Raw genomic sequence first — 24706 nt, forward strand, 5'->3', positions numbered from 1 at the left:
ATCAAAAGGTGCAGGCTATTTGTTGATACCTAGAATAGTGACGGCTACAGCAGGGGGAAGCCTCACAGTTATGGAACAACCTCCCATTTAGTGTTTGGGATTCAGACACAGTCTCAGTGTTTAAGTCCAGGCTGAAATCATATTTGTTTAGTCAAGCTTTTTTTGAACAGCTTTTGTCTTAGATAAAGGAGTAGGTCTCACAGGCCTAGAATGTTGTGGTGAAATGGGATGTTTGGATGCTCTCAGGCCAGATTCAGACTCATCTGTAAAGTCTACAAGCACCTGAGGGGATTTTTTTTAGCAGTTAAAACCACCAAGTAAGTTTAAACTGTGCAGTGTTGAAGTAGTTAATTAGCCAATAGTAATTCCTGTTTTTGAATCATTTGCTGGAACATTCTCGCCTGTTTCTGCATTAAAACTAAACTAAACATTTCCACAACACAACAAACAGCAGTCATCCGCATCAGATCTGTCCAATACAAATGCTATTAACACAAACAGAGATCAGAGGGTCAATCTATTTAATTAATTTTCCCACATCAGAGAAGAATCACCAATCAAATCTCCTCTGAAGATTTTTCACAAAGCATTGAGGTTACAAAGGGTGGTGCAATCAGCTGGGCACACTATCCGCACTGAGCTCCCTGACCTGTAGGTCAGGAGCATCTACAGCAGGCAGTGCTGGACCAAGGCCAGGAAGATAGTGAAGGATCTCAACTATCCGAACATGGACTCTTCTCTCTGTTGTGGTCAGGGAAGCATGATTCTGCTCTCTGAAGGCCAACAAATATAAAATTGAAAAGGAGCTTCTTCCAACTGGCCATTTGGGTCTTGAACCAGGATAACACCTAGGACTACACTTTGGATTTGTTTGCACAACCATTTACCATGTATTTATAAATATTTATTATATGTGTTAGTTATTTCACTGCTACTACCTCAGCCTGATGTTGCACAGCATTATATTGTACATATAACTGCACACCACTGTACTTTATTCCACATATAATCCTTACTTTTTCCTGCCATCTATCCTTTATATTCTTTATATTAATTTTTTATATTTTTCTTGTATGCAATAATCTACTTGTATGCAAGTAAATTCTGGGAGACTGGAGCCTACCTGGACAGGGTGCCAACCCATCGCAGGGCACAATCGATTACACTCACACTCACATACCCATTCCCACACTACAGACAATTTAGAGATGCCAATCAATCTACAACACACGTCTTTTGACTGGGGGACAAAACCGTAGTACCTGGAGGAATCCCCTGAAGCACAGCGAGAACATGCAAACAGAGAAGAGGTGGGAATTGAACCCCCAACACCAGAGGTGCGAGACAAACGTGCCAACCACTTCCCAGTGATCTTCAGTGTGGTTGATGTCTGGGCTCTGTGCAGGTAACTCAAATTCTTCTCTTCTCCAACCTTGGCAAATCATGTCTTTATTGACCTTTGTGCAGGTCATGCTGGAACATGTTTTGGCCCCTTCGTTCCAGTAAAGGGAAATTGTAATGTTACAGCATACAAAGTCTTACTATACACTATTGTGTGCTTCCAACTGTGGCAACAGTTTGGGGAAGGAATGCACATGGGTGTGAGGGTGTATATATATATTGTTGTTGAAACACCCTCTTTCAGTTCTATTTTTTAGTTATCAGGGTCTAAATAAAAATTGTGTGGTCCTCACAAACTTCTATACACTAACAAATAACCTCGGTTGACAACAAAAAACAACTGTTTTCATTCAGAAACCAGGTAGGAAAAAATAAGTACACTCTTCCTACTTTCACAGTTATTAAGAGAGTAATTAGCAGCCAGTTACTAATAAAATGCACAAATTTAGTTAATCATCAAGAAGTGTGAATACCTCTATAAAAACAGAACTTTTGGCAGTTTGGTGTTCTGGAACACTCCAGTGTTCGTCTACATCATGCCAGGAAAGGACATAATCATGATTTCTATACATTTTCCATTAAATTGTGTGATGTAATGAGCATTAAGTGTCGTATAACGCTCTCCCTCTGTCTAGATACCGGGATAGATGACTATGACTCACAGACAGATGATTTGCTACAGGTCTGTGAGTCATACTGTGCTTATAATTCCCACCTTTCGCATAGCAGACACTTTCATCCAAAGCGACTTACAAATGAGGAAATACAAGCAAAGCAATATATATAACGCAGAGAACAATACCATACAATATTTTTAATTGAGTGCTAGGGGAACAGAGTAGAGAAATAAGAGCCAGTGTATGTCCAAAGATCTTTCATCTTATTATGAGAAGTGTTAAAATATTTTTGGCTCATTATAAAACTGTGGCGGGACAAATTATACAGAGGCGGGCCACCACAGTCTAGGTATTTAATGGGAAACACTGATGACGAGTTCAAGGTGTTGACTTAGTGTCAAGTCTGATCTTCACAACACAGGTTTCTGGAAGTGTCTCATGGCATGAACAAAGGAGATTTCTGAGGACCTCAGAAAAAGAGTTGTTGATGCTCATCAGGCTGGAAAAGAGTCTCTAAAAAGAGTTTGGACATGTCATGTATACACGTTGGCCATATATGTATGATGTGTAACATACTAAACAGTGAAGTGTGGCCCCACTTCACAACTTACAGCACTTAAAGGATCTGCTGCTAACGTTTTGGTGCCAGATACCACAGCACACCTTCAGAGGTCTTGTGGAGTCCGTGCTTTGACGGGTCACAGATGTTTTGGCGGCACAAAGGGGACCTACACAATATTAGGCAGGTGGTTTTAATGTTATGGCTGATCAGTGTACAACAACCTGATCTGTATACTTCTCTGAATAAGGCACTAAGTATGATTGAAAAAACTGAGAGAGAATGAGTACGATGAGATGAATGAGGTGATTAATAATAAGTTTAGTCCACTGTAAATAATCTGAGACATTAAAAAAGCCATCTGACATGACATTTTCTTATTTTAAGACTGAGATGTTAACCATTACCTGACCTACTTACCTGAACACCCTTACTTTATTCAGCAGATGTATTAACTTACAACAGTATAAGGTTATTTGCCTTATCTTGAAGGTGGTCCTGTCGGTCTTTTTTTTTCCAGACGATTTTTCCACTGTTTTCATATATGTGTATTTTGTGTGATAGTCAAGCAACAACAGCATCAGCTGAATCATTATGTTAAGCGAAGTTTCTAGTAGGAATTTTCATTTCTACTCAAATGAGCACAGAAACTGAGGCCCTACCCATTGTTCATGCTCATCAATACCTGAGATATGGAATTGGAAACTTCTGCTACTCTGTCTTTCTTCTCACTTGCAAGAGTTTGTTCACATTGCAGGTGGTTTTGAATACACAGCAAAAAATTGGGGGTATTTCCAGGGACAGCTCTAGCCGGGGACATGTTGCCAAAATCAGGGATGTCTGGTCACCCAAATCTGAATTCATTCTGCTGCTACAATTATGCGTTACATCATCAATAAAGATTAGTGAGCCTGTTCCAGAAGCAGCCATGAAAAGCCAAGCCATGACGCTAACTCCACCATGTTTCACAGAGGAGTTTCACCTTCTTTGAACGGTGGATGATGATACTTTTATTACTACTCCGTGGAGGTTGTTGATGTCACTGACTGTTATATTTGGGTTTTCCTTCACAGCTCTCACAATGTTTCACCTTCAAATGGACCCATGCTCTAAGTTATTTAACACATCTAGATGTAAATATGAGTACATGAAAGCTGAACTTCTGATCTATCGTCTCATATTCATCTTTTGATCTCAAACCCAAATGTCTTCAGTGTCTAGCAAAAGCAAAACAACTGACCTTGCTGTTCCAATATTTTCAGAGGAGACTGTATGTACTTTCACTTCTTTATCTTTTTGGTCACTTTCACAACTGCTTTTTTATATCAAATTTTTTATTCTATTTTTAGTATCTGGCACCAAAACGTTAGCAGCAGATCCTTTAAGTGCTGTAAGTTGTGAAGTGGGGCCACACTTCACTGTTTAGTATGTTACACATCATACATATATGGCCAACGTGTATACATGACATGTCCAAACTCTTTTTAGAGACTCTTTTCCAGCCTGATGAGCATCAACTACTCTTTTTCTGAGGTCCTCAGAAATCTCCTTTGTTCATGCCATGAGACACTTCCAGAAACATGTGTTGTGAAGATCAGACTCTGATAGATCACTGTTCTTTAAATAAAACAGGTCGCTCACTCACACCTGATTGTCATCCCATTTATTGAAAACACCTGACTCTAATTTCACCTTCAAATTAACTGCTAATCCTAGAGGTTCACATACGTTTGCCACTCACAGATATGTAATATTGGATCATTTTCCTCAATAAATAAATGACCAGGTATAATATTTTTGCCTCATTTGTTTAATTGGCTTCTCTTTGTCTACTTTCGCAATGGCACACCTAAATACAGTCGCTCTCTCTCCCTCCCTCTCTCCCTCATTCAGTAGGTAGTGAATTAGTATATTGTGTACATGAGTTTGGGCACTGGTAAGGGCCCTGGCTCACTACAGATTGGGCCACTGATAACTGAATTTCCGGTGACATGACTTCGTACTCACGTTGGAAAATTGGAAAACATCATCAAAAATTAAAGACTTAAAAAATGTATATAATATAAATTTGTTAGCTTAATCACACATATTTTTGTCATAATATGTCAAGCAGAATCAAAGGCAAGCTTGTGGATTCTTCTTAATCTTAAAAGTCGTTAGACTCAAACAAACCACATATAGAACATCTAATAACGTTAAAAAACGCTCACGTAAGAAATCATTTGAGAGCTACGACAACGTTAACAAGCTACTTACATTTGTACCTGGAAGTTGGCTGAGAGTTTGTCCCCCATTTTGTTTTGGCTGAAAGGCTTCAGAAAACATTTCCTGTAACATAATGTTCATCGATGCCCCATGTTTTTGCGGTGCATTGTGGGATTATTTTTGGGAGCGAACGTTCCAGTTCATTGGAAGGATTTTGCAACTGAGACAGCCCTTAAAGTGGCAGACTCCCTGATCAGTGGACTAACTACTGAACTAGGGAGCTGGTTGAGACGCACCCAAACACAAACACACAAGTAAACTTGGGCTAATCCAACACAGGTGAGAATCACCTGCCGATTCGACCCGCCTCCTCTCCATCCACAGCTGACGCTTGACAACGCCCCTGCTTCCACAATCGCACAAGTTTGCACTTCTAGAAATATTTAATAGCAAATTAAACAGAGTGAGTATGAAGGTATGAAGCTAAAGACATTTCTGTTTACTGTAGAACCTGAAATTACAGTTTGTTCAGGAATTAAAATATTTTTTTTAATTTTACTTAAAATTAATAGATCTAGTGCAACATGGAGAACGTGTTTAAACAGTTGAGCATGTTTAAAGTTTTTCAAAACAAATTCCATTTTTTGGCCACTAGTAAAAAGAGTTAAACAGTTTTCCTCACACAGACAGCTTTACATGGTATCTTTACATTATATTTTTTATATTATATTTGTCACAAAAGCTATAACCATTTCTCAGCTTTTCATTTCAGACATTGTGATTATAACCAAGAAAAGCAGTGATTCTTGGTTATATCGATTGGCAACTTCCTTTTAACTCATGTTCTGCAAAATAAATAAATAAATTGGAAAACGTTCCAATATTGAGCAACAAGACACTGTTTCTGTAAACCTTATGCAAGAATACTGAAGACTATGTTCTCTAAATGCATTTTGGTTTTAAAGTAAACACATGGTAGAAAGTTTAAGTTAATAAATTAATAAATAACTAAAACTACTGAACTGTTTTAGATTTTCTTTTGTCAGGGAAATGAAATAGGTTATAGAAATAAAAATGTGAAAACGTATTTACACAACATTTTACAAACCACTTCTTTTTTTTTATGAACCACTTCTTTTCTTCACTTCTTTTTTTAATGCTCTGCCTCTAAAAAGTGGGTTTTGTACTGCAGGGGAACAAAGCTGCTGCATGCATAATGTCATCAAATAAAAAGTTCTATTGATAGAACACCTATTGAGGTTTTCTGTCACATATACTTTGGTACCATTATATTTAGTGCTACAGTGTAGCACTACAGACGTGAAAAGTGCAAGTCATTGTTTAGTAATAACAAATGTCCCAAAGAAAGGACACATGACAAGTGATACATTCGAGAGTAGACTGCATATGAGTCACTAGTCACTGTCACAAGATCCTCTACACACTTTTATAGGCAAAAAATATGGAAATAGAAGAAAAAAAAACCTTTTTTCAACAGCTTTGTTGACGGCACAATTAATGAAACACAAGGTATTAGTACTGCAAAATAAAGCTTTAAAAAACAAAGAAGTGTTTGCAAATTAATTAAAAGCCATAAAGTAAGTCCAGTTCATCTTATGTTCACATTATGTAAACAGATTATGCAAATAGGACATCGCTGATTGGCCACTGCTCACACATTCAGCTTCAGTGCTACAATATAAACAGACACGGTTCTGGTTTTGCTTCCACTTGAAAGGTAGCCAGTGTACAACTGCAGCCACAATGACAAGACTTACTCTACTCACAGGTACTGTCCTTGTTAATCATTTATTAACATTTGGCAATTGACGTATTATCTGACATTTGTATGCTGTGTGTGATCACTGCACTTTATATTTGTTTTTCCTTATAGGCCTTTGCCTGTTATTGATTCATCTTGGTGAGTTTTCTCTATCCATTATTTCCAAAATCATTTCTTTGTTTAAACTTATCAAGTAAACATATTGAGGCATTTTGTTTACAATTTAGGTTCAGCCTATCAGCTTATATGTTACTTCACCAACTGGGCCCAGTATAGGCCTGATCCTGTGAAGTATGTGCCTACCAATATTGATCCCTTCCTGTGCACACATCTGATTTACGCATTTGCTAGAATTAACTCTGCAAATCAGCTGGCCACCTACGAGTGGAACGATGAGACTCTCTACCAGTCATTCAATAGTCTGAAGCAAAGGTGAGGTTTTCTTCTGATAGGTACAGAAGTTGATTTTTTACTCTGGGTTAAAAATTATTTGCTAATCCTAGAGACTAATTCGTTTAACAGTAATCCAAGCTTGAAGACACTTTTGGCTGTTGGAGGATGGAACTTTGGTTCAACTCAGTAAGTGTTTGATTTATTTATTCATTTTCATTGTTCTGCTGTGAAATATTTTGTTAAATCTCTGCAAAATGTAAAAGGAAAAGACAGAGACAGAACTGCATTCTCTGTGTCCAGATTCTCTATCATGGTGTCCACACAAGCAAACAGAAATACATTCATCCAGTCCTCCATAAGCTTTCTCAGAAATTATGGATTTGATGGCCTGGATCTAGACTGGGAGTATCCTGGAGCCCGCGGCAGTCCTCCAGAGGACAAGCAAAAATTCACTCTGCTCTGCAAGGTCAGTACATCGCATGCTTTTTCTGGAGAGTGTCATCATACTCTAGACTAGAGTGTTATGATAGCTAAAAGCTTCAGGGTATTTAGAATGATGTGGTGACAGATTGTTCGTGTGGGAAAAATGGGGCAAAGAAAAATAAAACAGAAGGGAATGACATCACTTTTTCATTTCTCTCAATTGAAATGATGAGAACAGACACATGCCCAAAAGCTTTGAATATATTTTATAAAAATCCTCTGAACAAAAAAATGCTTGAACTTGCCCCAGCTTGGGTGTATGGGGATTCCTGACTGATGGGTGAATTAAGCTTTCTTAAATTGACTCAACTATATCTTCAAGTAAAGAGCTGAACATAATCAGAAATAATTAGTTTCTATAATTGACATTATTATTATACTTTAATAACTCTATTAACGTTGTTAACCTAAGTGTGTGATTTAAAAAAAAAAACGGCAGTTAAAACAAACTCAATAAAGTTTAACAGTAATATTTTAATGCTAAGGGGGGCATTAGTGGGTTAGTGGTTTGCATGTTTGCCTCGCACCTCCGGGGTTGGGGGTTCATTTCCCGCCTCTGTAGAGCATGCATGGAGTTTGCATCTTCTCCCTGTCTCCCGGGTTGCAGCCGGGTATTCCGGTTTCCTCCCTCGGTCCAAATACATGCATTGTAGTCTGATTGGCATTTCTAAACTGTTCATAGTGTGTGTGTGTGTGTGTGTGTGATTGTTCCCTGATGGGTTAGCACCCTATCCAGGGTGTTCCCTGAAATAGGATCCAGGCTCCCTGCGACTCTGTGTAGGATAAGCGGTACAGAAAATGGATGGATGAATTGACGGATTTTAATGCATAAATTTAATTAACCTACCACTTTCCCTATTTGTTTTATTTCATCACAGCCTAAAAGAAATATTGGGTGCGGTGCTTGCCTAATATATGGTCATATAACATTTGTGTACAATTTCCTAGATTACTTACCCACTACTTAAACTTTTTACATCATTCTCTACAAATGCTGTGGTGGAGTTTTGATAAATGTGTGTCTTTGCCCGATAGGAGCTTCGACAGGCCTATGAGGCTGAAAGCAATGCGACAGGACGACCCCGGCTTATGGTCACAGCTGCAGTGGCTGCTGGGAAATCAACTATAGATGCTGGATATGAAATTGCAGAGATTGCCAAGTAAGTTATGTTACTGTAGATAAACTGAACGAAAGCAAGTTGCATCAAACTGAGTATGAATAAGCATGAAAGAAGCAAAATTACCTGCCAGTAGAACAGCTTGTAATTTTAAGCTTGAAATTGGTACATTTACATTTATTCATTTAGCAGATGCTTTTATCCAAAGTGACATACAAATCAGGAAATACAAGCAAAGCGATATATCAAGCGGAGAACAATACAAATAGTGCTACCATACACTATTTTTAACTGAGTTCTAGAAAAGCAAAGTGCGCAGAGTAGAAGTGTAAGTGCCAGAGTAAGTTATTTATTTATTTATTTATTTATCCATCCATCCATCCATCTTCTACCGCTTACTCCTTTTCTTAAGGATAATGTGGGGTTGGCATTTTATGGGTTAGTTACGTGCTCACGTAAGAGGTGGATCTTTAGCTGTTTTTTGAAGATAGTGACAGATTCTGTGGTCTGGATTGAGGTTGGAAGTTCATTCCACCACTGAGGGACAGTTAGTGTGAAGGTTCTGGAAAGGGACCTTGAGTCACTCTGAGTAGGCAGTACTAAGTGCCGGTTGTTAATCAATCGCAGATTGCGTGAGGGAACGTATGCCTTCAGGAGAGTGTTGAGGTAGCAGGGTGCTGTTCCAGACAAAGTCTGGTACGTGAGCATCAAGGCCTTGAAATTGATACGGGCAGCTATAGGAAGCCAGAGTACTTTAGTAAAAGTAAAAGTGAAATTGTGTTAAAAAAATTATTCAATAACCTTAATACGATTTAAAAATATCATATCATTTGATATTTTGGAGTGCAATGCTGGTAATTGTTTGAAACACTATATATTATTTAGAGTGTCACTGATCTGGTTACTTTATTAATATGCAGGTACCTGGACTTCATTAGCGTGATGACCTATGACTTTCATGGGACTTGGGAAAGTTTCACTGGCCATAACAGTCCTCTGTATCAATGGTCTCAGGAAACAGGGGATCAAATCTACCTTAATACTGTAAGACAAACTTTCTATAACTTCACTGATTCACAATTTCACTACAATCATACCTGAGCTTGGCAATCAGAGATCTGCATGACAACACTGTTTCTGATTTTGCAGAATTATTCGATGACATACTGGAAGAATCAGGGTGCTCCTGTGGAGAAGCTGAGGATGGGTTTTGCTACATACGGCAGAACGTTCCAACTTTCGTCAACAGCGAGTGGTCTGGGAGCTCCAACAAGTGGCCCTGCTTCTGCTGGCACCTACACCAGAGAGGCAGGCTTTTGGTCTTATTATGAGGTTTGTACAGAGCTTACTGTACATGAGCCAAACAAACTTCACTGTGTTGTTCTATAAGAGACTTGATGAACTAGCAGTGAAAAGTTCTTTCTCATCAGATCTGCAGCTTCCTTCAAGGAACCAGCATACAATGGATCCAGGATCAAAAAGTACCCTATGCCACGAAGGGGGGGCAGTGGGTTGGCTTTGACACCACGGAAAGCTTTAACACAAAGGCAAGTAAACATGAGTCAGAAAGAATTTCAAGTGTACGGTCAAATTTAATTTGGTGCAAAAGTCATTTTTTTGTATTTGTACTATGTGTATACATCACCTTCTACACATTTAACAATTCCACCAAGACATTGTAGTGTAAGTACATACCATATAAAATGTGCAAAAGTGTGAGCTGATACAGCACTGAATTGAATTCAGAAAGTGGAGAGTGCTGGGGGGGACCCTTAATATTAAAATGGGAAGAAGTGCACTTAATGGAGCAACAGTAGCTACCTAATTTCTATACAGATCCTAGAGAGACCTTACCGGTTCCTTTCTGTTTTAGGTGACCTACCTCAAAGATAATAATTTTGGAGGGGGCTTTGTGTGGGCTCTTGATTTGGATGATTTCACTGGACAGTTCTGTGGACTGGGAAAATACCCTCTCATCAGCGAGCTCAAGAAACTCCTAAACAATGGTATTTAAATAAATTACAAATGTGCCATCACCAGTAATACTGTTACTGATAATATGAAATGAGTTTAATACTTCATCTGCTCTTCCTGCTGAAGCTGCTCCTGTTGAAGGTCCTCCTGCTGAAACTACTCCTATTGCAGGTCCTCCTCAAGAAACTCCTCCTGCTGAAACTAATCCTGCTGAACCTAATCCTAGTGAAACGAATCCTGCTGAAGTTCCTACTGCTGCAGTTCCACATCAGTATTGTGCAGACAAGAAAAATGGTATCCGTCCAAATCCTTTTGATGTAAAATCTTTCATCCATTGTGATAATGGGAGAACATTTGTACAACCCTGCCCTGCTGGCACCATCTTTGACAACAGCTGCCAGTGTTGCAACTGGCCATTTATTGCAATTTAAGACTAATTTCTACATGGCTACACACCTGGTTTGATATTTATGCAAGCACTTTATTTCTTTAGCTGTAAAAAAAAGAAATAATAATTCCATAAAGTTTCCATTTTAAATCTTTTATAATAGGATTTAATTAGGACTAGTATTTTCTATTTTTATATACTATTGGCTTGAAACAAATATGCCATATAAACAGCCACACAAGTTATGATGCTCTTTGTTGTCAAGTGATTTATTCCAGAATTTGCAATATGCATTGTTAAATGCAGTAAATTAAACGAATCACAATATTATTCCTATAATCAAACCCACAAGCTTACACTATTCAATGATTCAGCGTGAATGCCCATACCATCAAATACATAACATGCTTCTAAAACATCATGCAACAATGCAAGCAATCCTTTACAATCTCAAAGTTCTAACATGTTGGCAAAGTGGTAAATGATCTGCCAGTTACAGAGCACAGTATCTTAATTTGGAGATCACATGCTACTGGATTTGAAGCTGAATCAGTGCAATGTATAAGTGCATTGAGGAGTTGCTAGTTTCCCTGTTGCACAGCAATGCAATGCAAAATCTCTTTGTGCATTTTACTCAGTAGCTTTGACTCTTCAAAACTCCAGTTCAATGTAAATGTTCTCTATATAAAACTCTACAACAGGGGTGTCCACTCGTATCCACGAAGGGCCAGTGTAGGTGCAGGTTTTCAGTCCAATCATGCAGGAGTCACACCTGATTCTACCTGTTTAATCAGTTGAGCTTAGCTTTCAGTAGACTCTGGTGTGGCTTCTGTTTGATTGGACTGAAAACCTGCACCCACACAGGCACTTTCTGGGTAAGATTGGACACCTCTGCTCTACACGGAAGATATTGACATATCCATCCACTCACAAGTCAACAAAACAAAAAACCAATCACATCAACACATCACAAAAAGGCACATCAACAGCATGATAAATAACCTATATAGTGTTGCATTCTGAAATGTAATGTTTCTTGGTCTGCTTCATTAAGTATGAAACCATAGTGGTGGAATACTGCAGTATGTATAATGTATCACACAATCACACTGGCATTCAGGCTGTGTATTTAGACCAAGGTATGTGGACACCTGACCCAAACTGTTGCCACAAATTTGGAAGCGCACAATCTTATATTATGTCTTTGTATGCTGTATCATTACAATTTTCATTCTCTTGAACTAAGCGTGAGGTTCATGAAGACTTGGTTTACCAAGGTTGAAGTGGAAGAACTTGAGTGTCCTGCACAGAGCCCTTATCTCAAACCTACTAAACACCTTTGGGATGAACTGGAATGCTGACTTCACCCAAGGTCTCCTTTAGCATTATCAATGCCTCACCTCGCCAATTCCCATACGGCTAAATAGGTAAATCCATACAGTCACGCTCCAAAATCTACTGGAAAGCTTTCCTAGTAGAGTGGAAGTATAATCGCAAAGGGGGACTAAATCTGGAATGGGATGTTCAACCAGCACATACTGTATGGGGTTTGACTGTCAGGTGTCCACAAACCTTTGACCATACAGGGTAAGCTTTTAACAACATCCTGCATTAGTAGTATTTTCAGGAACACAGCACTTACAGTATACGTTCCTATTAGAGATGCACCCATGTATCAGCCAATACCGATTATATACCAATACCAAAAGGCAATTTTCAAACTATGGACCATCGGCCGATAGTTTAAAAACATCCGATGATCAGGGTCGATTATATCCTGTCAATCAAAAGAGGGCGGGAAAACACATCATTTTCGTGCTGTGTGTAAAGAAGATGTCTCTTGTGTGGAATGATGACAAAACTGCAGTTTGTAAACTCTGTCATCTCTGCACTGATAAAAATTTTACACTGGAAGTGAGCAGCAGTGAAACAGAAGTTTCAGCGTCGAGTCAATTTTTTAAATTTTTTTGCGGCTCTACTCGAGCTGAATTACAGTGCCAGCACACCGTTGAAAGATTTGAATGAAGAGGAGTTGACAAAAAAGTATATATATTGTAGAGAAAAGTATATTTGTAGTGTATTTCATATCCAGTTAATGTTAATATATAAAAAAAAGTTGATATTATATATCACCAGTTTGATGTTCAGTGATGAAGTAGAAATGCTTTTGCTTGTGGTGAGTGAATGTGAGACTAACAGGAGGTAAGCATCATGATAATATTAAGCAGCAGAGCTCTTGTTATTTCTAAAGCATCTAAAACTGATCATCTCATCTAAATCTCATCCCCTCATTTAAAAATTGTTCCTAATGACTGAAGACTAAATGGCCAATTACCAATTCTTCCCATTTTCATTACCACTATATGATTATAGTATGATATCATACAATTCAGTCCCTACTCCAGTTACTTTAACATATGATTTGGATACAACATTCCTTCATTTGTGTATATCACATTGCATTTAAAATGATCCCTGAGATTGGCTGCCACTGATTAAAGTGCTAAAGTCAAATTCATTCACACAAAAATCCAGACAATCTGGAATAAACTGAGCAATCAATCTTAAATCGCAAATTGCCTCATCCATCAAAATATCTGGATGTTTTGATTAGGCAATCTTTTTTGCCTTTAATTGTTAATTGTTAATTACATAAGGGGCCTGAAACACACTTTACCAGAACAGATCAGAGTTCATGTTGGCTGGTGTGCGATGGTGGTAGGTTTTTGTTGTCACAGTTCTGGATGAGTCGAAAGTAAAAAAGGACAACCTCCTCGTAATTCTTGGAAGAGATCCTTTCATTGATGCCATGGAATCTAAACATGGATGTAAAACGGAGAAAGAATTGATCTCATATGATAGCATTCCTACCTGAACTTTGACCTACCATGTTGCTAGGATCTGAAGACATATGGACTACAGTTGCCTAGAGAGATTTTAAAGAGATATGTATGAGTAAGTATATACACAAGAACCTGTGCAGTGTTGATGTATAGCATGCTAACTGCTTAACACAAAGCAGCTGCTTACCTAAAGCACCTCACAGCAAGACAGTATACCCTGTATTTTTAGGCCTGGACAGGTCAGAAGGACACATTCAAACGTAGCTAAACTTAGTAACTCATAAGTCAAAACTTGTCTGTTTTCTCTCTCCAGCTCTCGTATTACTCTCCTGTCTTTATTTCATTTTGCACTTCTCTTCACTTCCAAAATTTATTCAAAAAATAAACTCAAGACTATAAGTAAATAAAGATTACTTAAGTGTTAATCTCTCACATAAGAAAGGCAATCTCAGGCCTTTTCTTCCTTGTGTGTTTTTGCTCATTAGACTTCAGGGGTCTCATTTATCTAAGTGTGTTAAATACTGCTTGTTTCAGACAATATGGAACATGCCAAAAGGTCTAACAATATGAATGTCACTGACAATGAAGTAAAGATAGTGTTGCATGAAGAAGAGCAAAACTGTCATTTGTAGTATATATTATATTACATATAATGTAATGTATTACAGTGCGAGTGATATGAATGAAGGTACTCTAAGATGTGTCATTATTCAACACGTAGTTGCTAGGGAAATGCCAGTATCAGCTAGAATATACCCATAGCTAAAAGCCCTAGAAGAGAGGTCAACTAAAACTGACCCACTCCTCACTATCAGCATAGAGTTTCCACAGGTGCTAAAACCACATTCCCTCCTCAAAGCTGCATGCACCAAATCTTCCAACGTGCCATAATCGCAATGGATCATTAAATGTTCCTTTTACTTTACATTCTGTCACCTGTCTGACATCTTGTGAGTGCCGAAATCAGTAATTACTCTCTCAGTTATGCGGAGAGTAAATTTACCTGCTGTTTCTACCACTAGTTCTTGCATATGCATGGGCAGGAATGTGCAGAAATATACACACATCCTCACACATAAACAAAACTTGATGAATCCCATTCAGTGCTTAGAAACGTGTGTAGCCCGAACAAATCTCTGTCCCTCATTAATTTCATTTGTAGTACAAAATATACATTACTTTATGTTTTAAACTGCTTCCTTATACAGTTCCCCTTAACAAGTCATTATATTATGATACAAGCCCAAAAACAATTTTTTTTACTCATTCATAACCACATTGCTGCATAAACAGCAGCTTTTTAATAACATTTCAAAAAAAGATATTTTTGCGAGAAAATAATGAATTCAAGTGTTTTGAAAGGCTTTGACAAACTAAACTGTATCACTTTAAATGAAAAAAGAAATCCACTGAATATGGAGACCTCACATACTTGTGTATAATATTAAACCAAGACATGCATTTAAGTAAATAGGCTACTGAATCCTTGGTCAATGCCACATAATACTTATCTTTGGACCTTGTGCCATGGGTGAAATGACAGCTTCGTTGAAGTCTACATATTGTACAACCATGTACTGTATATGTTGAAAAAAGGATGTTACACAATTCTTTCACAAATGGTTTTAAGCCCTAAAAGGCCACCCCTAACACCACTAAATCCTGCCTTTAACCTTTTTACTTATAAACTCACCTCTGTGGGTCACCTGGTTTGAACCAGGTTGGGGAGAAGCGATAAATGTCCTTGGTCAGCGGGGTATAATGACGGCTATCAGTGTTGCCAACACAGATACCTGAGAAGCAATAGAGCAGCAGCAGGGGAAAAGCAAAGATTAACTATGATTTGGATAAAATGAATCCTGGTGAATTTTTTATTTTTTTTTTAATTACAAAATGAAACTTTGTGTTCAGTTAGTCAGCTTCAGTAGTGGTAAATCTAATCAATAATAGTTTTACACAACTACACTATATGGTCAAAAGTATGTGGCCACCTGACCATCACACCTATATGGGGGGCCTTCCCGAAACTGTTGCCACAAAGTTGGAAACACACAACTGTATAGAATGTCTTTGTATGCTGTAGCATTACAATTTCCTTCAATGAAACTAAGGGGCTCAAACTTGTTCTAGCAATGCCCCTGTGTACTGTGTCCATGAATACATGATTTGACAAGATTGGTGTGGAAGAAATTGAATGGCCTGCACAGAGCCCTGACCTCAACCCCACTGAATAGCTTTGGGATGAACTAGAATGCTGACTGTGCCCCAGGCCGCCTCGCCCAACATCAGTGCCTGACCTCACTAATGCTCTTGTGGCTGAATGGGCGAATCCCCACAGTCGCGTTCCAAAATCTATTGAAAAGCCTTCCAAGAGGAGTAGAGGTTATTATAACATCAAAGCGATCAGGAATGAGATGTTCGAAAAGCACATATGGGTGTGATGGTCAGATATCCACAATACAGGCCATACAGTATAGTAAAGTAGAGTGTGTTATTTTTATAATTGGTAAATATTGTAAGTATAAAGTTATGTTTGTTAATTTGCATTCCTTTCTGAATGTTTGTTTGTTACTAGCTTCTTCAATGAAATTTAGCTAGCTAGTTAGCAGCTTAGCTGCTTTTTAGTGCAACACGGCAGACACTGATAATGTTGTCGAACCGATTTTGGAAAAGCCTTTTGATGCTTTTACTTAAAATAAGTGACTGAGAACAGAAGGTCAGATCAATAAATGAAAACAGAACACACACAGATATACTGTGACGTCCATCCACTTTGGATCTGTCTAAAATAACATCAACTTATCTTTGACTAAGGATAGTTAACTTCTCTAAGACTAATCTTAAACACTCAATAAGGCAAACACTCAGCTTGTTCAGTGTGTTGAGTGCAGGATATTTACTCATTCTCACGCCATCGTTAGTAATAGCTTTATTTGTGCTAAGTGTATACTAGTTAGCTCTCTGATGGAGACAACTGCAGCATTAGAGGTGCATATCCAGACTCTAGAGGGTTAGTGAGAGAGAGAACAGCGTTGTTTCTGTAGGGGAAAGTCTGGATGTCTCAGACGGAGATAGCAATCCCCCAACTCCGGCATTAGAGCCCTCACAGTGGGGAAAATGGGTGATGACTGGGCGGCATAATCTCAAAGCCAAAGCTAACGCTAAGGCTCACCCACAGGAGCACCGCTCCTCTCTGCTTCATGTGTCTAACAGGTTTTCTCTCCTCTTTACTACTGTAGCAAAATTAACTAGGAATAAAACCACCATAGAAACATGCACAAAATCATTATATAACAGCGATGATTTCATTAATTTTTTCATTGGCAAAATTGAAAATATTAGACAACAAAATTCAGATTATACATTTAAAACCAGACAGTCTAGACAAGTCTATAACAATATCAGAGCAACGATTAGAATGTTTTACTCCCCTTCGAGAGAGCAAACTAATTTAATTGATTTCTTCATAAAATCATCACTTGTACACTAGATCCCTTAACTACATGTTTCTTCAAACAGATTATTCCAGAAGTAATCAAACCCCTTCTAAAAAATAATAAATTCTTCACTTAGCACTGGTTATGTACCTAATTCATTTAAAGTAGCAGTTATTAAACCTGTGATTAAAAAACTTGACCTTGACCCCTATCAATTGTCCAGCTATAGGCCAATATCAAATCTCCCCTTTATCTCCAAGATCTTAAAAACGGTTGTAGCACAGCAGCTATGCTCGTAACTACATAAGAATAACATTCATGAAATGTATCAGTCAGGATTTAGGCCTCATCATAGTACAGAGACAGCGCTAGTTAAAGTGGTAAATGACCTACTACTGGCCTCTGATCAGGGTTGTGTCTCCTTGCTTGTATTACTTGACCTTAGTGCAGCTTTTGATACAATTGATAATGCTATTCTCCTTGGTAGACAAGATAATGTTGTTGGTATTAAGGGAACAGCCCTCTCCTGGCTCAGGTCTTATTTGACTGATCGTTATCAGTTCGTAGATGTAAATAGTGACTTCTCTATGCATACTGAGGTAAAGTTTGGTTCTGTTTTAGGCCCACTACTTTCTTCTTTATATATGCTACCTCTGGGTCAAATTATTCATAAACATGGAATTAGCTTCCATTGTTATGCTGATGAGACACAGTTGTATGTTTCAGCAAAGCCAGTTGACAGACACCAGGAATGTGTAAAGGACATTAGGCACTGGATGCTTATTAACTTCTTTTACTTAATTCTGACAAGACAGAAGTACTTGTACTAGGACCACATGCAGCTAGAAGGAAGCTTTCTGATTACACAGTAACTCTGGATGGACTTTCTGTTTCATCATGTGCAGGAGTAAAAGACCTTGGTGTGATTATTGACTCCAGTCTTTCATTTGAAGCTCATGTAGATAACATTACTAGGATAGCCTTCTTTCATCTTAGAAATATTGCTAAGATAAGAAATATAATGTTACTAAAAATTAGTTTAAAAATAGTTGTCTGGATGTTCCAGTAGTAGCATAAACAAGCTCCAGTTAGTCCAGATTGCAGCTGTAAGAGTCCTTACTAGAACCAGAAGATATGACCACATCACCCCTATCTTAACCACACTGCACTGGCTCCCAGTAAAATTTGGCACTGATTCTAAAATACTACTATTGACCTATAAAGCACTGAATGGTCTTGTGCCACAGCACCTGAGCGAACTTTTGGTCCTTTATGATCCGCCATGCCTACTTCAATCAAAAGGTGTAGGCTATTTGTTGGTACCTCGAATAGTGAAGGCTATAGCAGGGGGTAAAGCTTCCTTGTACAAAGCCCCACAGTTATGGAACAGCCTCCCAATTAGTGTTTGGGACTCAAAGACAGTCTCAGTGTTTAAGTCTAGGTTGAAAACTTATTTGTTTAGTCAAGCTTTGTGGTGAACTGGGATGTTTGGATGCGTGACATTACAGGACAATAAACATACCTAATAATCTCTCTCTCTCTCTTTCTGTCGAGCTACACATGATATCCCTGAGATACCTCTCCAGACCTGCCTAATCCATCCTGATGCCCTACTTCTGGTTGGAGTTCTCATCAATTGGAAGTCACATGCTGCTGCTGACCCCACATGGTGCAGCCTAAAGATCATTGAGATTACTGAGGATGGTACCACTTAAAAACCATAAAGATGGCTTTGGACCTCAATTCATATGAACAGTTATGCTATGATGGAAAGGACTACAGTTGCTATGATAGGTTTAGGACTGCAATTGCCATAAACAGTTTTGAACTCAAGTCTCCATCAATGCACAGTGCATAAGTTCAACAAAACAGACTTCATGCAAAAACTGTAATGAATTTTCCTGGTTACACAATTGCACTATTTGACCATGTAGTATTAGCACATTTATAGAAGGGATTTATTTATAATCGTACTATCCAGTGCTACCCAGATGAGGATGGGTTCCCTTTTGAGTCTGGTTCCTCTCAAGATTTCTTCCTCATTCCTCATTAGCTATAAATTCATACATTTAAAATATATATCCTGAATTTATATATTTCTGTAAAGCTGCTTTGGGACAATGACCATTGTTAAAAGCGATATACAAATAAAACTGAATTGAATTTAACTTAATTGAAGTGAAAAGTCCAATCATGGGGCTCTGTGTGTCTGTTTCTCTAAACTGTTTATACTGCGGATATAATAAATAACATTTTAAAATCAATTATACAATTTGACAACTATATAAAAAAATATTCTTTTCAAAGTAGAGCACAGTACATGAGGAGATGGAAATGAAACAGATTTCAACAGCTTAAGATTCACTTCGATTGGATGAGTAAAATAAAATTTTCACCTGGAGCAACAGTGACCTCAGGAAACATGTCCAACACTGTCTTCTTTATAATCTGAAACCCAAACGACTGCTCATCATAGGAACTGATGGGCAGGGGGTCAAAGCCTTTCATCAGCTTTACTTTTACACGATCATCTGATATAGTGGATTCAATCAATTCCAGTACCTACAGAAGAACAGGTGAAGAGGAGGTGAAGAAATAAAACAAAATGGGAGGATAAATGCATTTTTTCATTTTCACATTGTAATATAATGCCTGCTTTGTATGTCTAAATTCATGCCCAACAACCTGCAGCATGATAACTATAACTGAAATAGCAGAAAGGAGATTTTAGGATAATTTTCCCCCTGACCAGGGGGACACTGCCTCAGGAAACGACCCATCTATTCCATACTAAAGGACCTGTACAATAAGTAAAACATTCAAGCCAGACTGCACAAAGGCAACATCTCCACTGCAACAGTATGATCTCTGACCTCTTGCAGTGTTTGGGCAGAGTGGATGCGCAGGTTCACAACAGCCTCTGCATGTGATGGAAGAACATTGACCTGTTGATAGAGAGGGAAAGATGTGCATCCATTCAAATCATTCATTACTGTTTGTATAATAAAAGAAATAACAGTATTTTACCTTCACACCAGCGTTGAACATGGTGACTGCTGTGGTAGTCCGCACAAAAGCATTCATATCAGGCCTCCTTTCCATTACCCTGGAAATACACTTCCGTTTAGGTCAGGTGCATAAAAAATTAGCAGTGTCATTGGGAGTTAATGTTGAGATTATGGAATAGTTAGCACCATGTTCTGTATGAAATAATACTATACAACATATCTATGACCTGCTCATCAAAGGGTTGAAAAGCCACAAATTGGACATGATGAATCTGAGAGGCAGGCTGAACTGCAACAAAAATCACAGAAGATTAATCGAATGCATTTAGATCACCTCATTGTTTTACAACATCTGAATGTGGTTTTCCCCTTTCTCGATTTACCTTATGTGCAAGATGTTCAAAAGTGCTTTGCTCAGGACCAGAGCCAAACAGTCTAGGCATTGGGTATTCCTCCAACCTGCACATAGAACAATGTGAAATGCTGTGTGCTATATTTAACAAAAGTTAGCTTTAATAAAAATGTTCACCTTTTTTTCTAAAAATAAATAAATAAATAAATAAACGCTACTGTATTGTATTAAACTGTTATCTGCAAGAACTTGGATACATTTACAAATGCCGAAAATAACTGAAAACTCCATTACTATGGAAATTTAAGGGCATTAGTTTGTGAGTCAATAAACGTTATTTTGAAAAAGCATACATCTCTGTAGGGCAGCATGGTATCATTCCTCCCACCTCCCAAAAACATGCTGGTACCTGTACAGTAGCTATGCTAAAGGTGTGAATGTGTGTGGGATAGCCTATGATAGGTAATACACCAACCACGGTGTATTCTGAAACTCTGACCAGGATAAAGCGGTTACTGAAGAAGAATGAATGAACATATCGTTGTAGAACGTTTTCATGCATTTCTTTATTCAGAGATATTTAAAGATTAACAACTAAATCTGCATAATTCATCCTCTTAGAGCTGGGATAACTTTTTTAGAGGAAAGAATTTCTGGTTATGTATAATGCAAGTAGACACACAAGCAAGGATTCAGTCTCATTTTGAACCAGCATTGGTGAGGTCATAGGAACAGCTTTGATAAGACTTTCTCTCACACTTGTATTATTAGATTAGAACGATTGTGGTTTTGAATTTGCAACATATTTCACATTTACTTTACGCACTGCAACATATTTTAGATGTTCATTCGGTTCAGGGAAAGTTTTTGAAATTATTGTCTGTGGTAATTGCACAATATCCTACAGGTGGATAACTGTTGAAATTCCTTTAATGCACAAGTAACTATGTAGTTTTTACTGCTAGTGGAAAAATCTGAATTTTTAATTAGGGATAATAAAAAAAAGTACAGATGTCTTCACAAGAAGACAAATCAAGTGTAAGTATAAGATAAAATACAGGGAAATAATAAGAATAACAATAATTATATATGATACCAGCAGGTTGTGTGGTTCACCTTGTGACTGCAGCAGCCAGGATGCCAATGCTGCTCTGCTTGGGAGGCATGGACGAATGGCCTGGCTTCATACTCACACTCAGCTTTACTGTGGCATGCCCTTTCTCACTGATACCTATCCTACAACATACATATACAAATGCGAAAAACACCTGGATAAACACATGTCTGAAAAGAACAACAAGGCTAATTACATATGGAACAAGAATAATTGGCATCCTTGGTAAAGATGGGTTTTAAAAAATGTATGAGTTTATTTGGATTAATCTTACCCAGAAAATATGTGAGAAACTGGGCTTTTTGACAATAAAAAATCAGTGTTGGTTTGGCATAAATAGAAGGATAGATATACAGAAAAGAACCTAATTCCCACTGTTGGGTATCGGGGAGGATCTGCAATGCTGTGGAGCTGTTTCTCCTCCAAAGGTCGTGGGCACCTTGTTAGGATACATGGTATTATGGACTCCATGAAGAACCCGAAGTTGAAATGAAAACCTGGCTGCCCATGGCAAGAAGCTACATCTGGTTTGTAGTTGGATCTTCTGGGAGGACAGTGATCCAAAACATACATCCAAATGCACACAAAAAAGGCATCCAAAAACACAGAATCAAGCTGACCTAAAAGCATGTGGGTGGATCCTGAAGGATCTGGATAGAATAGTGCTCGCCGATTCTTTATTTTGTATTCTCAAATCTCATCAAGCATTATAGGAAAATACGACAGTGCTATTATATTGGCAAACAGAGATTCCACAAAGTAGACGCACAGGTGCTAATACTTTTGACACGGGTAGTTGTGTTGCAGTTTTTTTTTTTTTTTAAATATATTTACTTCAATTAATGGTTATATTCCTCTTATGTTCTCTTATGTTTTTAGTGGGGGACTAAGTTAATTAACCACAAAGACATTTTTTTTGTAACCCTTTTACCCATCTTTATCCAGGGTGCCAGTAATTCTGGAGCTGAGTGCATGTTAGACCATAAAGGGAAAAGGCTCATTAATAAGGTCTTACACCGCAGCTGGTCCATTCAGACCACTTATAATTCCATCCAGTACAGCAAGGCCTTCATCTACAAGAAACTGTAGCTTCACCCCACGACTCTGTAGCACTTTGACTATGTTTGCAGCTCCAACATAGCCACTTATCTGTACAGACAAAAAAGAATGTCAACTATCATCAGGTCAAAATTGAAGTCATTGTGTTTTGCTTAAAATACAGAAAATGTGTGAAGAATGTGTGTGTAATGTCATAACATCCATGGTCGCTGAGGAATATTGTTAAATATTTTATTCTATTCACCTTAAAATGCCACATTACAATTATTTTAAGTCTAAAAATACTAAAATATAATCGCATGGCTCATGATCTCTAATGAGTATAAAATATAAATGTACATATAATATTCATATTAAAAATTGTACTTTGTACATTTTAAACAAACGATTTCAGACCCTTTCATATTACTTCATTTCTGCACTCAGACCTGCTATCAGAAGGCTCTCCAGTCATATGAACAGGTTTTGTGTATTTATTTCCATAAGAAACATTTGTTAATAATATGCAATATACTGGGGTCTTTGTAATATATTCTACAAATTTAGTGCTATGCAATCAAGAGATGAGATGTTGGTCAAAGGGACATTCACTGCTATGTGAGTGTTTCACCTCTTCATCGTGACCCAGGCCAATGTAGAACCCTCGCCGTGGAACATATCCTCGCTCCAACAAGTACTCCAGAGCCTGAAGGATCCCCTTCACAGGCAGATGTAATCATATTCAGGGGCAGTGTTCTACAGACAAATGTAATATTGTTTTAACCAACAAAAAGAGATTGCTGCCCACTAGGCCCACCATACCATGACAGACTGTTTATTGTCGATGGTTCCTCGTCCATAAATGAATCCATTCAGCTCTTCGGCTGAGAAGGGTGGCACCTCCCACCCGTCAGTCTCATTGGCTGGCACCACGTCAATATGTGCCAGCAGCATGTAAGGCACCAGCTCAGGATCAGTGCCTGACACGGTGAACAGGTGGCTGTAATTCCCCACCACCTCATGCATAACCAGATTGGATGAGAAGATTGTTGGGAAGACTGAAAGAGACAAATAGTTAAAAAGTCAACTTATAGTGGCAGGCAGATCCCAAGTAACAAGAAAAAATATCAAATGGTTGTTAACTTTTAACGATTAATTACATTTGGTCTGGCCCTATGTCCAGACCGAAGGATGTCTAACCTCTTTTTAGAAGATGGTCAAACTCTTGCAGAGCACTTGTGTTCTGGTGAGTCTCTGAGAATGACACAGTCGGAATACGAATGGCATCTAGTAAAAGGAACAGAAAAAAAAAACAGAAATATTTTCTTGCGTGAACACTTAACTAACCCCTAACTTGTCCCCTGGTCCACCCTTAATTAAAAAATAAATCTGCACCTACACTGGCTCTTACACCTCTACTCTGTGCACTTTGCTCCTCTAGAACTCAATCAAAAAGCATGTATGGTAGCCCTGCTTGTATTTCATAATTTGTAAGTCTCTTTGAATAAAAACATCTGCTAAATGAATAAATATAAGTCTTCAGTAAGTTCCTTATCCTGGGATCACTTGATGCTAGGAAGATAGTGCCTATTATAAAGGTGTTACACTTTATCAATTAACACATACAATTTACATTTTGTAGTAAATTTCACAATTTAAATTAACAAAAAACAGATCAGTCATATGGAAAAAGTAATTACACCCCTACATTTATCAGACCTTCAAATCCATATAATTAGAGTCAGGTGTTCAAGATTGGGTGCCAGTGATTAGAAGCTGCTTAGGGAGTGCAAGTGGAACCTGTCTTATTTATACCCCTCTCATATCTGTGTTCCCTTTGCTATTGAGGTGTGTGGTGTCATCATGCCAAGATCTAAAGAGTTCTGTAAAGCCTTCAGAAACAAGGTTGTGGATGCCTATGAGTCTGGCAAGGTATTTAAAAAGATCTCCAGATTATCTGAAATACATCATTCCACTGTAAGGAAAATCATCT

General features: G+C 38.1%; 2 protein-coding genes across 3 annotated transcripts in view; one reads left to right on the top strand and one right to left on the bottom strand.

Annotated features, from left to right (window-relative positions):
• The first annotated feature begins 6513 nt into the window (after positions 1-6513).
• LOC128619247 (acidic mammalian chitinase) lies at positions 6514-11166 on the top strand. Of its 2 annotated transcripts, none has more exons than XM_053643268.1 (11): positions 6514-6571; positions 6677-6703; positions 6793-6997; positions 7088-7144; positions 7259-7424; positions 8477-8601; positions 9480-9603; positions 9709-9891; positions 9990-10106; positions 10433-10565; positions 10660-11166. In XM_053643268.1, the coding sequence occupies exons 1-11, from the start codon at positions 6547-6549 to the stop codon at positions 10962-10964; spliced, it is 1467 nt and encodes a 488-aa protein (XP_053499243.1). In that variant the 5' UTR covers positions 6514-6546; the 3' UTR covers positions 10965-11166. The 2 variants fall into 2 exon arrangements, with proteins under 2 accessions (XP_053499243.1, XP_053499244.1); XM_053643269.1 differs by having other exon boundaries at positions 10705-11166.
• A 5-nt stretch (positions 11167-11171) lies between these two features.
• pm20d1.2 (peptidase M20 domain containing 1, tandem duplicate 2) overlaps positions 11172-24706 on the bottom strand; it is a 16785-nt gene continuing 3250 nt past the window's right edge. Inside the window, exons 2-13 of the mRNA XM_053643267.1 lie at positions 23914-24000; positions 23536-23771; positions 23345-23431; positions 22691-22824; positions 21678-21797; positions 20593-20668; positions 20437-20498; positions 20229-20307; positions 20075-20146; positions 19598-19763; positions 15458-15557; positions 11172-13737 (exon numbers count right to left, since the gene is read on the bottom strand). Of these exons, the coding sequence (XP_053499242.1) occupies positions 13608-13737; positions 15458-15557; positions 19598-19763; positions 20075-20146; positions 20229-20307; positions 20437-20498; positions 20593-20668; positions 21678-21797; positions 22691-22824; positions 23345-23431; positions 23536-23771; positions 23914-24000 (1349 nt within the window). The 3' untranslated portion in view covers positions 11172-13607. The remainder of the gene's footprint in view (positions 13738-15457; positions 15558-19597; positions 19764-20074; positions 20147-20228; positions 20308-20436; positions 20499-20592; positions 20669-21677; positions 21798-22690; positions 22825-23344; positions 23432-23535; positions 23772-23913; positions 24001-24706) is intronic.

The sequence above is a fragment of the Ictalurus furcatus genome, chromosome 15 (genome assembly GCF_023375685.1).
Source record: "Ictalurus furcatus strain D&B chromosome 15, Billie_1.0, whole genome shotgun sequence".
Lineage (NCBI taxonomy): Eukaryota > Metazoa > Chordata > Actinopteri > Siluriformes > Ictaluridae > Ictalurus > Ictalurus furcatus.